At 37.0% G+C, this 16,896-nt stretch overlaps 1 protein-coding gene across 1 annotated transcript; it reads right to left on the bottom strand.

The window, feature by feature from the left end:
* Positions 1–903: 903 nt before the first annotated feature.
* On the bottom strand, positions 904–13,571 carry LOC117964267 (long-chain fatty acid transport protein 2-like). The gene is made up of 10 exons (XM_058998649.1): positions 12,611–13,571; positions 11,106–11,315; positions 10,456–10,614; positions 9,735–9,859; positions 7,474–7,668; positions 6,725–6,815; positions 6,095–6,293; positions 4,569–4,666; positions 4,057–4,187; positions 904–3,662 (listed from the first exon to the last, which is right to left on the bottom strand). Exons 1-10 carry the CDS (start codon positions 13,080–13,082, stop codon positions 3,486–3,488), a joined length of 1,857 nt encoding a protein of 618 aa, XP_058854632.1. The 5' UTR covers positions 13,083–13,571; the 3' UTR covers positions 904–3,485.
* Between the last annotated feature and the right edge of the window lie 3,325 nt (positions 13,572–16,896).

Here is a 16,896-nt window from a genome sequence, read left to right as displayed (position 1 = left end):
GTTAAAAATGCCTGCACGCTTTTCCACTCGTGTGACGACGTATTCATGTGACAGACATGGACCAATCAAAACGCGAGACTGTTATGCGGTTCCATCCCAAAAACCGGGCCTGTGTCATACCTCCGAATGGATTCGAAACCACCAAGGTTTATTTGAGACTTTTTTTTTACAAGGTGAGGCAAAGTAATAATGTTGATTAAAAATAAGTATATATGACTAATAATAAGGAATAAGAAATTCCCTTGGTAGCTTCTGTATATGTATATTCTAAGCTATATTAATTATAGTTTCATACAACTGGTAAAAAATAAATGAATATATAAATACATATAAGAAATGCATAAATAAATATAGACGTGCTGATTTATTTATTATTTTAGCATACAATATCCTCCATACCCGGTTGCACTTGCAAATGAATAACACTTGAGTGTATAATAGGATATCATATCATACAAAACCGTGGCAAAGAAAGACACGGCTGTGAGAGATACTGGCAATGCACCCCACCCTCCATTACAACTGACCATGGGGTCAGCTGTAATGGAGAGAAAAGTACAAAATGTTCCATGCTTTTGATTTGTTGCCCAGTGGGGTGTGTTAATTAAGGACCCATTTCACTTCCATAACATTCCTACTACTGTCGGAACTGGGGGTTTGCGACTCTCTCATCCTTCCTGGCAATGCTGAGTTTTGCTTGGAACACGAAGCAATCGGAAAAGCCTTGCTATTCAGGGACTTTATGATGGAGGACGGTCTGGCATCAGTGCAGTTTCTGAGGCTTTTCCCATGCCTATGTGTTTCTACCATGCTTTCTGCTCTGTGCTTGCATGTGCTTCATCATGCTTGTTACTATGGTTACCATTGTATACAGGGCACATTTAGCAAAACTCACACAAGTCAGACATGGTACAGGTTTAATATATCAAAATAAACAATTAACCACATATAAAGACCACAAATATAAACAAACACATACCACTCTTCCTGTTGTGCACTGTGAATTAATAGTTTGACAACCTATACAGATCGTAGGGTTCTATGACCATTAAAAAAAAACAAAAAAACCATCATCATAGTAAACAGACATTGAAGTTAGTGACATACATTTCTTAGAATTACAAACTATATCTTAACAAATACTAAAAAGAACAATCTTAGAGGTTTTATGGCATACTTAGGCTCCCTTTATGGGGGTATTTAATGGATTATGCATTGTTCCTCACTATCTTGTAAAGTGCTTTGTGATGGTGGTCCACTATGAAAGGTGCTATATAAAAATGGATTGACTGATTGAATTATTATTTATTTGATTTAAAATATAAATGTCTATACATAACATATTAAAATCAGCCATTTACACACAATTGCATGTTACCTATTATATGTATTATTTTTTTAAATTCCTGTGGATTATGGCAGGTGCAGTAATGCTTCTGGTCTGCCCACACACTAAAGCTACCATCCAGCATGTCACTATATCTCATCTTAAAGCCTAAAGGTGAGAGATCCTTAGAAGATAATAACAATTGGTTATTTAGTTTTCTAAATTGAAAATTACCCAAAAGGTTATCCAAGTACCAAGGTATTTTTCCAGTGTTAATTATTGTGTTAAATATATGCATATTATACAAGCAGGATTCTGTTACAACACATATGCACAGCCCGTTTTTCAGGTACCTGAAAACTAGTAGCTACCTGCATGTGTTGCATCCGATCTGTATGTTATTAACCATTGAATGGACGTTATCAATATTTATCAGTCTGATTTTAATGAGGCAGTAGGTACCTACTGAGCCTACCAGCAGGTCATTATCAGCCATTGGTTGCAACCTGATCTCACAGCAGATCGGGTGTGTATATGCAAATGCTTCCCAAGTTACAACTATAACACTGAGGGGTAGATGTACGAAGATGGGCTCGTCTCAGCGCAAACATACCACAATTTGCATTTTCGTTACAACAAAGTGCACATTTTGTCATATGTACAAAGAAACAATAGGTTAATGAAGAGAGCCGCACTATACTAATTTAAATATTATTTGCGTCATCTTAGCGAGATCTATAGCAAGAGTTGTGCAACATTTTTGCTGCAGCAGGGGGTGCCTGAAGGATAACGTCTATACATGCAAGGGTTAAATGTAAACAACATCTGTACAATGCATTCTGTTCTGTCTTCATTTTAACTATATTAATACTGTTACATATATCTCCACCCCCTTTTTGAAAATTTCTGCAGTAACGCCCAGAATTACATATTAATTTAAGGCTAAAGCACAAATAACAACTACGGCTGCAAAGCATTAGTTAAAACATGCTAACAGCGTTGCGTTTGTTTAGTACATTTCACGCTACACTTCCGGCTGGTTTGCAACGAATGCGACAGATGCAACACTTCAGTACATCTACCCCTATAATGTTGTATTTGAAATATCCGCACTTCCCAAATAAAGTATAACAAATAAAGTGTTAGTTTAATAGAATGAAAACTAAATTACGACAAGTTAAAAAGATTTCAATGTAAAATGAAAAACTTGGCTCATCATTACTGAAGTATTTAAAAACATTAAACCATGGAAATCATTTTCTAGATTTACAAATACTGCTCTACCTTGTAAAGGACGGATGCTGTTAAATACTTGTCATTTGATCTTGCATTTGTCAAAATGAAGAATACTTTCTTTTAGGTCAGGTAGGCTTGGTCCCCTTTTAAGTATCCAGCTACCAACATTCTGTTTCACAATCTTTTTTTTATATATATAAGTTGATTGTATTTTTATTTTCCTTTTTTAAAAACATTTTAAAAAATCTGCAATTTGGTAAACCAAGGGTATGTCCAATAAGTGACTAGCTATACATAAAAACACAGTATATTGTATATATAGCTCCTATACCAAGGAAATACACTGCCAGTACATTCCCACACCTTACCAACCCAACTACACATGGCATGGTAAACAAAGATCTCCAAACCTTTATAACACTTGTTTATTCTCAGATTGATTTCCTCTGTACTGCTTGTTCTCACTCTCCAACCTTGATAAAATACATCCTTAAACTTCTGATCAGAATCCAAAAACGGAAGTTTAAAAATGCTGCATTATAATGTTCAGAATTTCAGTTTTTAGCAGTACAAGGACTGCGATGGGCGTTTTTTTTTTTTTTTTTGGTGGGGAAATATATTGTCTGTTTAAAATTAAATCGAAGATGCGGAAGATGGATGACATGTTGAAAATGGGGGAGTGAGAAATACTGTGTAGAGTTGCTATAAAAATAATATACTGCACATATCAACCAAACCAACATCAACCCGCTACCAAGACTTCTGATGGGTTCTGTCAACTCTTTACTGCAAAGAAAATGTAATCCACTTTTTATTTCCCTGAGGTGAATTTCCTTTTGTTTTAGTATTTTTTTGATGAATTACCTAGATACTCACATCTGAATTAGTAAAATGAGCTATGTATTCGTGGAAGTAGTCATTTTTATAGCTTGACGTGTTTTGAAATGATTGCATTGTACATTTCCTGGGTCATCGGTGCATATGTCTTTTCGTTTTCATCCAGAAAGTAGAGTGGATCCTGGACTACAGCTGGGTCGAAACCCTCTTCTGCTAATTTGACTTTAATCTGTTTGAATGTTCCAGTGATCTCCAAGGAATTCTAGAATTGAAAGAAAAGGGGAAAAGTATATTATTTTAGTTAAGAAAAATATTAAGATAAATATTTTAGCCTTGCCTGAATGCATGTATTCTTCAAGTGGTTGTAAGTGACACACTAATTCCATATCATCTATGCTGTGGACATGTAAGATCCGATACGAAATTCTCACGCATAAATTAATCAGAATATCATTCCCAAGACACAGCTGTTAGTATATGTGTCAGTACTGTAGTAACAAATGGCCATGCTAAATACCGTCAAATTCAGGAAAGCAGTTCTGAAGGTATTTGGCCTATTTTGAAGCCAGCGAAAGACACATTTTCACTGTGGAATTAAATCATTTAAAACTAACTAGAAACTACTCAGGAGTCCTTTTATGGTAGCAATTTTCTACCTGAATTCTAAGAAAACGCGGTCTTGCATAACTGGGCAGATAGCCGACAGCATGGTTGTAGATCTTGTCACACTCAAGTTGTTTAGCCTCCACTAGCTTCACAGCAGCCATTCCTATTCGTCCTTCGTGATCTGGAAACCAAACATCAACATGGTCAGAAGAAACAGTCCAGCTGAAAGCCAGCTCACTCTCTAGTTCAGCATAATTTTTGGGTCGTGACTAAATCCCTGTTGAGGTTAATGGTGTGATCCCCTCTGTAATCCGGAACTATTCTTGAATCAGGCACGAATTGTTTCAACATAGTCTGTCATTTATATTTTATTTTAGGTACAGTATTTGATTTTGCATCCCATGGACACACTGGAGCTACTCAACGCTTACGATGAGTAAACTCAAATTCAAAAGCAAATCACATTTGTTTTGCACATCGACTGTCATATCATAACTTGTCTCAGCAGTCACCAGTTCTACAAGCTCTGGATAACTAGATATTAATATAAATGGGGCTCTACCTGGTACTGTAACACCATACACATTAGCTTCTTCAATGCAATCTATCATTGTTAGTATGTCAGCAACTTCTGTGGTGGCCACGTTCTCCCCTTTCCACCTGAAAGAGAAAAAAAAAACAAAGGATGTGAAAAGTCTGTATAATGATGTCAGATTCGCACAGGCATAAAACTAAAAACGCCAACCACTAAATCCTAAAACATCCAATATGTCAATCTCATAGACTAAAACATAAGTCATATACCTTATAGCAATGCATCAATATAAAAGAGATACAGATTCAAAATATATGCTTACCTTCCAGTATATGGAAGTGTAGAATATAATGTAAGGACAGAAACTGTCTTGAAAGGCAATGACCCCAACAGCAATCAGCATGATCAAAGATTTTCAGAGCATGGATCACATCAGCTTGTAGTTAGCAAGTTGAGTGAAACTTGACTAAGACTTTACCTCAGTTTTTATAAGTTTTTGCCTTGCTTCTTATGTCAGAAGTCTCAATTAAGTCTTAAACATTAATCAACCTTAATAGCTCCTGTTCAAGTCAACAACATTCCCAAAACACCCGGCAACTCCCTCCGTAAAATTCATTAACCATCATCCCCTAGAAATATGTAAGGAACTTTTGAACTGATGTTATTTTTTCTTGGTACCAGTGAGTTCCTGAACACAGCATGCATGTGAATACAGTACAATTATAAAAAATACATAGAAAGATGTGTTTAATATATAACACCTATTTTGGTGTAATTATCCCAATCCTGGGTCAAAAAAATAAATGAATTAAAAAAAAGAATATATATATATATATAATGTCCCTTTTAACATCAAAAGACATCCTCCTTATTTGGTAGGCTTCATTACATGTATAGATGTGGTTGAACAATTAACTAAAACATATTGGATAGGGGCTGGTAGAAGGTTCATAGCAAACCTCTAAGCAGGCAACTATATATCCAAGTATTCAGTCAAAATATAACAGTCCCATTTTAGCCATTCAGTGCTTTAAACTAAACGTGACCTCTCTCTGTTTTTCTCTTACAGAAATCCTGTTCAGGCAAGTTCTGAATCACCTGCTACCTGCTTCTCTATTGAGGTCATCCATCATTAATAGAAGATACCAGGTCTTCATTAGTTCCTATGATTTAATGAGTCCATATAGTTCACCACTGACTCCACCTTTCCTGTACCAAGAGATATTTCTTGTATGTAACAGATCACTTATCATATAAACCTTGGATTCCAAAACCCCCTAACATCACCCTCTGCCTGGTACTGCACACGAGCAAGGGTTACCAAGATTAATTACCTTCTTTTTGGCAAGCCTACTATATGTTTGATACAGACTGGTACCATTCTGCGTTGACTAAAGTTTTTACTTGAAGTTTTTGCACTATATTCTCTTAGTTCAAATTTCTTATAAACTTTCTGCTAAATCTGTTACAGCACTGGCTGGTTTTACACTGGCTCAATGAGCGTGACTGATTAATGAGATATAGATAATCAGATGCTGACTATGCTGTCTCACCTGAATGTGTCTCCAATCCTGTCTTGAAAGTACACAAAGTTGTCGTGGTCAATCTTCAGGAGGTCCCCGCTGTTGAAGTAGAGGTCTCCTTTCTCGAAGACGTCTCTCAGCTTCTTCTTATCAGTTTGCTGCGGGTTTCCTGCATATCCGATGAAAGGAGCCACTTTGGTGATCTTTGTTACCAGAAGGCCTGTCTCACCTACATGAAAAGAAACAAAAACACAGTTAAATAAACCGGTATATTGAAGTAAGTTAGTCCAGTACAAAACTTTTTTCATCATCGGCCACAAATTTAGTCTACTTGAGCTGGAATGACCCAATCAAGCAGACCACCATAAAAACATGACCACTTCACAGTACCTAAAAGTGCTTCACAAAGCAGGTATATTTCCAAAAAGGGCACACATTACCAGGCTGACATGCAACCTGTGCGGAGCCTCCCTCCCTCCTCTCAAAATAGTGCACTGTTAACTGTGCCAATTTTAAGGGATCCGTCTCCCTGCGTGTGTTTCTGAAGCATTTTGGAGATGCACATGGAATGGTTCAATCAATTGATGGATTTTGCTTTTCAATAAAAGTGTGCAAAGGGGGTGCAGCACAAGGATCTGCCATACCAGTTCTACTCCTTACCTTTGGGAGCCGGTACACAAAGACCTCGGGAGTCCCGAACAGGCTCTTCTCTCTCGGTGTCATATTGAATCAGCGCGTAGGGGAAGAGTTTCTAAAACACAATTTAAAATTAAATTGAAAGGGATCAACAGATGGGGAAACCGGTTGAACTAATGTATTCAAAAAGATGTTTCACTTTGAACATGACAGGAGTAAAACATACTGTTTCACAATACCCTTCATTATTTAAATAATTTCTATTGAAACCAGTGGAGTCCCTTTTGACACTCACTGAAACGTTATTCAGTTTTTACTACAGGTTTATTCAAGTGATATTTAGATTCACCCATTTGATTAGTGTTATGTTACGTTTAATAATACTATGTAATGTGTATACAATCTAATTTACTGTCCAGTCCTCACTGTACTTTACAAAGGTCAACATCAGATTGTTTTGGACTTTTACAGCAACGTCACTGAGGTTTACGAGACACTGCTGGTAGCCATGAATATTCACTACTCAGAATGAGGAAGAGAAATTAGAAGTTCAAGAACTGTAAAAATTCAATTTGAAGCTACTCCCCAAATTCAGTTTCTTTGTTTTAGCCAAATCAACACAATATTTAATGAGCATGTTAACCCTTTTTTTAGCCATTCATTAAATGACTATTATTCACATTATTAATATTAACTATTAATCATTCCATACAAAACATTTCAGACATGATTTAGCAAATTATTTTTAGCAGTGCCTCAAATTCAGTTCTTGCCTTGTGGAAATAATTAGCATGTCCGACAGCGCCGATTTTTCCTACGTAGTTGAGGAAGCCAATGTTCCCCTCCGTTGCGGCATAAAATTCACAGACTTGGATATCTCCAAAGCGATTCAAAAACTCTTTCCAAACCTCTACTCTGACACCGTTGCCTATAGCGATCCGAACCTTGTGATCCCGATCACTGTCTTGCTATAGGAAACAAAAAAGAAAAAAATATGTATATACAAAGCTTACAAATGCACCATGTGTTTAAAACACACAATCGTGTGAATATTAAATACACTCCCGAGTCCGTAGACAACTGTTTCTTTAGCGTTATGCAATAATAATTAACTACTCTCTCTCTCATACCCCTGGGCAAACAGAAAACATAAAGACTGGTAACATACAGCAAGTAACCCACAGTGAATTCACAGTGAATCTAAACAACACAGATGTCCCAGCAAATTCAGTGCATGCTGACTGTCATAATTTATGGGGGTAAACTTTTTTTTGTTTAAGATCATGTTTGAAACCAATCCGTCAAATCGGACTTTATATAACACTGCATGATCTATCTTACAAAGTAAAAGCCACTGGCTATTCCTAGAAAGGAACCCTATATTTCTCTCGCCTCCAAGAGAAATCACATGATAAATGAGACCCAAACCCTTTGGATGATATGCTGAGGAGAGGAGATACAATTTCAGTGAGCCTCACAAACTGACAGTGTGTTCAAGTTGCATAACCTTTTCACAAATAGGAGGCTGGCCATAACTGTCAATATATCTTATTCATAAATGACTTACAGTTGGTATAAATATAACTGTCATACACACACTACACTGGCCCATTTGGGCTTGAATGCATTTTCTATGTTGGATATTTAACCAGGCAGGATAACTTTCCAATAGACAACACTGTACTTTATCAGAAAGCAAGCCTTGTTGACATGCCACTTTGTTTACCCACTCACAATATTCTGTAGTAGAACAGACATAAACTTTCTCCCCAGATTGGCTTGTCGCTATGTTACTCTAACATTCAGATAGGATCCTGCTACTACACCTCCAGTCTGTTACCAAGCAGAGATTTACACCTGGTGACATTCGACAGGATACATTTTCAACATTATAAGGGATTCGATGTGTAAAAACAGCTTGGAAAACACTTTGTGTTATTACACCTTTAAGTAAGGGGGTGGAGCAGCAGCCGTAACTTTAGGGGGAAAAGGTTGAGAACATTGAACCTGAGTTCTTAAGAAATTTCTGCTAGCTAACATCTGCACAAGTTAAATATTACACATTGTTACATCATTAAGTTGAAAAAATTCAAGGGATTACATGCTGAGAGAAACGTGAAATTGACCTCCGGTGACAGATTTGGTCTCCTCCTCAAGTCGTCACAGACTGAAAGGAACACAGAAGCTGAGGCCGACGCCAGGCAGTGTCAGCTGTTGCTATTAGACTAGCAAGAACACTTGGGCAGTCAATTCATGGAAAGGAATTACGCAGATTAGAGAGGCCAAACAAGGAGAGTGTGGCCTACTTTTTATAGATCGCTGACCCCTCCCTCCCCCATTTCTTTCAAACATCAGTAATTCAATTATATAACAATGTTGTTAGCCGTGTTTATTTATTGTTACTCTTTATCGAAGGAAAGCTGAACCTGCCTCTAAAAAAACTACATTACAATATACAAACACAGTACAGTGTTGCATCACCTAGAATTTTAGGATTGAGACAGTTTTCTCGTTAAGTGTATGGAAAACTACAAAGCGGTATATAATTCAATATGTTAACGTAACCATATTCAGCAGGTTTCATTCGACTTTATAAAGCAAAATGGATGCAAAAATGAATCCATTCTTAATTTCATGCAAAACGATGACACTGCTGTAACCATACTAAGGATTATTATTATTATTATTATTATTTATTTCTTAGCAGACGCCCTTATCCAGGGCGACTTACAATTGTTACAAGATATCACATTATACATTATTTCACATTATACAGATATCACATTATTTTTACATACAATTACCCATTTATACAGTTGGGTTTTTACTGGAGCAATCTAGGTAAAGTACCTTGCTCAAGGGTACAACAGCAGTGTCCCCCACTGGGGATTGAACCCACAACCCTCCGGTCAAGAGTCCAGAGCCCTAACCACTACTCCACACTGCTGCCCTAGGATATACTTGTTATATACACAGCTATAAACTTTGATTGACTGAAGAAGGTATTGGCAACATGTTTGGGATGTGGAAGTACCTTCGGAACGTTGCAGAGATAGCGCAGCACCTCCCCGATGTACTGTATAACCGTTACATTGTGCTTCCGACAGTCATCCCAAAACTGAGAGGCTGAAAACTTGCGCCGTAAAACAACGGTTATACCTATTGAAAAAAAAATAAAGCTCTGGTGAATGAGAAAATACATATTAAACACACATGTATCAAAACGGGACTTGACGGTACTTTAAACAAGAACCATCTTACGTTAAGCAAACCAGGGTATTTTCTGTTCATAAATGACTCTACAGGTCATATTTGGAACTACCATTTGAAGGAGTTATGATATTCAGTTACCCAAAGTTTTAAAACCCTTGGTTTGAAAACAGTATATGAATGAAAGTTTGCACCAGAGAACAGGCTTGGTTGTAAATGCAGTATGGATTTACAGCATACTGGTATCACATCGTTTTTTGGGTAGAAGTGTCTACAGTTGTACAAGTGTTTCCACAGTCTGTGTTAAGGTCTTATGGTGTGATTCTTGTTGTATGAGCATATCTTGATTGGATACTAAATACTGCACATAGTTGGGTAAATGAAGTTTGGAGTTCAGGAGAGCATTTTTCAACTGTTTTAGGAATTGCTAGAAGTTTTTATTTTTATTTTTTATTTGTAACAATATCTACAATGCCAGTAATGCCATGGGCTCTGTGGTCCTTGAGTGGAACTGGAACAGGATATTGTCCTGAGAAAATAAATACCCATATCTATTGAGCCCATTAATCCAATCATGAAGCCAGCGCTGTGGTAGAGGGGCAGATTAACGTAGACCACATCCTGCGAGAGAACAGCATTGATTCTGAGGAATGAAGCTCCTGCCCACAGCCGCTCTTGAGTGATCACTGCAGCCTTCGGGAGTCCTTCAGAAGAAAGCAAATGTGAAATCAGCACAGGAAGAAATTCACAAAGCAGAAGTTTAAAAAAAAAAAAAAAAATCTGGAATTTTATCCAAGTGCTTTCAGTATTCATATATGTCAAATCTGAAAAAAAAGAAATGCAGCTAAGAAATGAATGACTAAAATTATCAAAACTAAAGCTTAAATATGTAACACTTGTTAAATTGTCATTTTTCAGACCTAGATTGTTCGCTGTCACATAACTAAAAAATGTTTTATTACTATGCATGCAAGTCTTAAAAAGCAGATCTACTACAGAGAGCGCTGATATTCATATGATACCACATGTCTTGATATCAAATGCCTTGTATGGAAATGCCACAGTGACTGATGTATAAATACATTATTGTACTCATAGGACCTATCATATGATTGGCTGAATAATATTTCATGGTCTAATTATAGATCCCTAGCATTTTAATGATGTCACTTTTCTTAAGCCTCGATTTCCTTACCTGTGGTGCCGGAGGTGTAGATGTATACTGCAGTACTTTTGGTGGTAACATTGGACCGCAGAGACTGGGGTAGTGGCTGGTCAGAAGCCTGATGAATCTTGTCATTAAGGCTTTCAATCCCCGGTGTGGTGGACTCTTCACTCAGGATAAAAACAGACACGTTCTGCTCTTGGAGTGACGCCAGCACATCTTCCACAGCACCTTTCAGCTCTGTTAAAATGCAGCATCACAAGGGAACACAAAATAAACTGACTTTCCATGTATATCTTGGACTGAAATAAAATAAAACGCCATCCCATGTGTTAGCGTACATGAAAGACCCGATATATCTATTATTTCATTATATACTAGTTGTGAAATTGGGATTATTAACAGGTTTATGAGGTTTCTTTTGAGTTACCTGAATATCAAAAAAATGAAAACACCAAATGTATAGGTTGTGCTATACTTGAATGCCCTGTTTAACATTTGAGAACAAATGTCACCAATATCAGGACTGTGATTTCATATGTTGCAGGGATGAGATGTTCATTTGTGACAAGGAAACATGCAGGCAATCTGACACATATAGTATTTCTATTTTTTTAAGTTCACAATAAAAATACAAATGAATATGGTTTTGAAAGAAATGCACATTTACATGATGCTAACATTATAAAACTAGCAAGACAGCAAAATACTTGAACAATTCATTTCATTTACATTTGAATTACATATGTGAGTGAGGATGTACCTGGCAACTGCCCAGAATATAGGGGAGACTGGGGCTGGTTGTCACAGCGCTCATAACTATGAAACTAGATGACGCAGGCAGGTGATACTAACACTGAAATGTGTGTTCTATTGTCTGGAAATCTTGTAATTTGAGGTCAATTCCATCTAACAAAGGTTAGCTCATATTTCATTTTTTTTCATACCCAATGTAAAACATGTACATCTTTTTATTTATGTTATAAATCTTACTAGTATTTCAGTTTGTTTGAACTCATGGTCATGTTAAATAGAACCCTATACTGGCTATCTGTTGGTGTAAAAACAAAACCAGTAGGTCCTCCCAGTAGTACTGAGAGAATTAAATTATCATGTAAAGTCTGGTTGGGGCAGGTTGTCACATAGTTTTTGGAGTTGGTTGTCACATGTAAATCCTATAGGAAGAAGCCTTATATATTTTCTTTCTATTTTTTTTTTTTTTTTACACCAACATGTGGGATATGGCACCATATAATGCTGGTTTAAATTATTTAATGTTTGTCCTCTGGTTCTGTGGAGGCTGTGGTATTATTATGTAGCATGGGTCAACATTTCAAATAGATTGGTCTATTTTTTATGTTCACATAAAAAGTAAAAACACAACTTCTTCTGTCATTGTACACAGTAGAAACTTTGTTATTTTAAAAAAATATATATACATTATTGTCTACTGTAAACGCAAGAACATAGTTTGTGACACCCAACCCCAGTATGAGATAGTCGCTGAGTGATATAATACTATGTACACATCTTACCTGGTGCAGCGATTAGCGCTTGAGCCCCGCAGCAGGAGAAGCAATGCAGCAATGATTTTGATCTGATATTGTAATTCAGCAATGCAGCAGCACATCCTAATTTAGCCAGCGCCAGCCAGATCCAAATGAAATCTGGTTCATTTCCTAAAAACATTGCAACGGTGTCTCCTTCTTTCAAGCCAGCGTGCTTCTGTAAAGCGCTGGCAACTTTATTGCTTTGTTTATCCGCGTCCAGGTAAGAATAGGTTTTGTTTTCAAACACGATAAAAGGTTTGTCCGGCTGCTTCTGCACCGCTAAAAACTTTTCTAAAGTCGAATAGAACGGCTTTTTCTTTGCATAGCTCCTTATCCGAATTCCACATCCAATGCATTTTACAATGTACAACACATCTGGCACAAAGTAAGGACAGAATGAACACAGAAGCAGAGGCAAAATGGCCACGCTTGCTAAGAGTGTAAATAGGATATACATGTGTGTTGTTGCGTTCGTTGAGATTTTATGCTTCCATGAGTAAAACACGTAATTCTATAAAACTTGAAACTGCAACTGTGTACTGCTAAGCTCCGAACAACGCCGACACACGCCTAAAATCAAATGACTAACCACAGGCTCCCATCATGAAGGCGGAGCAATCGGATTTCCAGTTCAGCAGGTGTTTGTTTGTTGCGTTTGGTTGTTATTTTCTAGAAAAGTTATGGGATAACTTTTTTTATCTTTAGACCACAATCATACATCCAAAAGTACCTCGTCTACCCCAATTAATGTACCGTGGCTTTCAAGCTGTTGAATTCCTTACCCTGTGGTAATGTACAACACGGAATTCCAAGCACATTGTTTGAATGTAGTTATGTAATGTCATTGTGGGCGAGTCACTTGGGCAACAGAGACACACCCGACAAAAAACAAACAAACAAACAAACAAACAAAAACTAGATGAATGCAAGCCTTTAGAATTGCACCTAATACCTTGAAAAATATGTGCCCAGCGAGCGCTGTAACGCCTCAGTTCAGTGTTGCCAAGTCTCACGAGAAAGAAAGCAGGGTACTGCCTTTCAAAAAAGCGCAACTCGTGTTAGAGTATGGGTGTTTATGCAACTTCCAACCCGCGGCTCTCAAATTCCAACCGCTTCTAAAAAAAAAAACAAGCCAGATCACACTTATTATAAGCGGACTTGGCAACAGTGCTCGTTCCGTTTTTTTAATTGTAAACACAGAATTAGGATGGTGAAATGTTATGGATTTACAAAAACGATTCATGCAAGTAGCACTGAAATCCAACTTTTAATAATACCACAAGCACCCCTTGTTATGTCACATGACAGTAAATTCGTGTCAATTGTATAGCCCATGTGCCTAACAGTTTTATGCAATTGTCAGTAACATTTATACAGTGTATTGCATTTCATTGTATAACTGAAAATTGCATACAATTGTGAACAATAAAATTGGGATATGCAGTAATCTACTGCATGTGCATTTTCATAAGAAATGTGATTCACAATTTTTAATGTTAACAAGAATATGCAATTATATGGTAAGCAATGAATTGGAACATACTGTGCTTTTATAATTCTTAAACCTGTAGATAAACCTAATATTATATTGACATACCATGGCTAAATGGTAAAACCATTGATGGAAAACAATACTGGCTAGTTACCTCTCATCAGCAAAATAACATTTAAATTGTTTGTGGGTTTTTTTTGTAAGTGTTTTTTTTTTTCTTCTTCATTTTCCAGAATAGATATTCTCTGACTGGTAGAACACTTAAACACTGCTATTACAACTGAATTAACTTTCTGTGTAACAGGTATTTGAGCCCCACCTGTGCCCCTCACTCAAATGCTATGCAGCTCTATGTGGGCCTAGGGGCCCTAATACCTGCTGCACATGAAGTAATCATGTTATGTTGCAGTAATCAAAGTAAATCTAAAGTCTGGAGAAATTCTATAGAAATCAATGGTCGCAGCTGCCATGGCAACAGGCATGTTGTCAAAGTGCAACTGCCATCTTACTAAAGGAAGGATTTGCACATTAGAATAAATCTTTGAAAAAAAAACTGATTTCAGGCAGAACAAAACGCCTCTAAAATTACAAATGTTCCTTAAAATAAATTAAAAAAAAAAAAACTCTGCCCATTACTTACCTCCAGATTACCCTGAGAAGAAATGTAAAATCTCTGATCTGGAAACACAGCAAACATCTGATAGACTTTAACCCTTTCAGTCCTGAGGTCCCACCTTATCTAACAGTTTCAAAGAAAACCACGGCCTGTGAGAAGGAAAGAAGCATTGAGAAGCAACAAAGGTTTCTGTATTGTTGTGATAAAAGGCAAGTAAAAAAATAGTATATCAGCTGTATTGTTATACAAGTTTATACAAGTTATACAAACATGTTTTAAAGTTTGAGGCCAAAGATTCATCAACTGTAATTACACAAGTTATTTTTCAATATGTGGTGTTTAGACTTTAAGTCATATTTAACAAAATATATGTTAAAAAAAAAAAAAAGTGGCCCGTTCTCATGCATGCTCAGTAAAGGAGTTCCTTTTAAAATTGTGTAACTTCAATTTGGCTCAACAAAAATAATTCAGGACTGAAAAGGTTCATGGGCAAGTAAACGGTTGCTTGTTTCTCAGCAACTGAACATTTTGCCGACACAGCAGGTCAGAGAAGTTGTGGATGTTTCTAACCGTTATAAAATCAAAAACTGACTCTTATCTACAGAGAAGTTAAACATTCAGCTTGTTTGCAATGTTTGTTCCTCAAATACACTGCTGTTTGGTCAAGGTTGTCTGGTAAAGTTCTTAGAACATCTGCTGTGGGAGGCTGAGCGACGCAGTACCGCTGTCCTTGCTGTTAAAATCATGTTTTAAGTCTTCCCTTTTAGAGCAAACCTTTTAGTTTTGCAGCTTGTTTTATTTCTAGGGTAAATCCCATTATCAGGGTTTATTCAGTTCAAAAGTGACAAAAAGCCTTAATGGCATTTAGTAACCATGTTGGTCATTAGGGGCAACCATTCAAAGTTACTGGTCTCTTGTTACAACCCAGAATATAAGAATGATGCAGTTGAGGAAGCCATTCAAAGGTCTGAAATCGATATTCTTGTGCTGCATCCAAAAGCTGTGTTTTAAAATCAGATCAGTGAAGTTAATAGCAATTTGTGACATGCCTCAGATGTAGAGTGTACAGCAAAAATACAGACTTGGAACAAGCTTGGCACGTCCCAGACCAGCTGTCGTCACAATCTGACATGAACTATTCAATCCGTGGGCTGCATTCAAAAAGGAATTTGCCTGACAGTAATTTACTGTCACTTTAGCACTATTTTAAAGTGATACGCTTTTGTAATTTTATAAGCGAAGGATACTGACACTTTATTGTCCAAGAAAAGGGAAAATACTAAAGTTCATGCAGTAGAGAAACTGAGCTACATTGCTATTCCTACACCAACAAACCCACTGCTTGCTGAGTAAGACAAGTAAAATATTTCTTAATGATGTCTGGGCTTTGCTGACAGCCTCTTGGGAGAGCGCTGCAGACAAGCACACTTTTAGGTTGTACCAGTTGTAAAACATGTAATGCGTTTGTTTCACTAAAACCTTCTCCACACTTTGTAAGTAATGCACGATCAACACACGTTGAAAGCACATGATTGCCATTCACTCGATTCACAATCACTTTTTCAAAATGTGACGATCACGCATTATTTAGGAAGTGTTAACAAGAGTGAATAAGAGCACCGTGCTTCTGGTCTTACTGCATAAATGGAGGACTCCAAAACCGCTGATACATTAACAGCCAAAATAAACGGTTACAACTAATGGTTAAAACTATTTATTCATTTAAATAGAAAATCCTCGTTCTTACATTAACCTTGCTCCAAATAACTTGGCAACTTCCCAGTGAGATAACATAAGAGAACATGGACTTTAGACCCACTGAGGTAAAGCAGGTCCACGCGATTCTGCACATGCTGTATTGTGTTCTGACACAAAATACTGCTGCATGGGCAACTTACAAAAAAAACTTACATCAGTTTCTGGAAAGCAAAATAAGCAGCAGTAAAATGGTCCGTCGATGGTTCAAATCCAGCTTAAATATCAAGTGAAATGTAGCCTCCACATTGCTAAATCACTACACAATGTGGCACAATTGGTGAAGTTCAGTGGGCAGTGTAACGGCTCCCCTTTTCATCCATTTTAATTCCAGAGTATGCCTTCTTTCTTTTTGTGCTCTAGCTTGTTTTTCCGGAACCCCTCTGACACAGTGTTCCATCCTCCCAC

This window comes from Acipenser ruthenus, chromosome 24 (genome assembly GCF_902713425.1).
Source record: "Acipenser ruthenus chromosome 24, fAciRut3.2 maternal haplotype, whole genome shotgun sequence".
NCBI lineage: Eukaryota > Metazoa > Chordata > Actinopteri > Acipenseriformes > Acipenseridae > Acipenser > Acipenser ruthenus.
Note: the sequence above shows the minus strand (reverse complement) of the source record. Positions and strands in the feature narration are given on the sequence as shown.

What these genes read in the sequence shown, in the direction of transcription:
- LOC117964267 (XM_058998649.1), bottom strand. Translation starts at nt 13,082, where the DNA reads ATGTATATCCTATTTACACTCTTAGCAAGCGTGGCCATTTTGCCTCTG. An exon ending in CTACACCTCCGGCACCACAG is followed by an intron (nt 10,615 to 11,105) that starts GTAAGGAAATCG and finishes TTTCTTCTGAAG; the next exon opens with GACTCCCGAAGGCTGCAGTG. An exon ending in GTATGGTGTTACAGTACCAG is followed by an intron (nt 4,188 to 4,568) that starts GTAGAGCCCCAT and finishes TTTGGTTTCCAG; the next exon opens with ATCACGAAGGACGAATAGGA.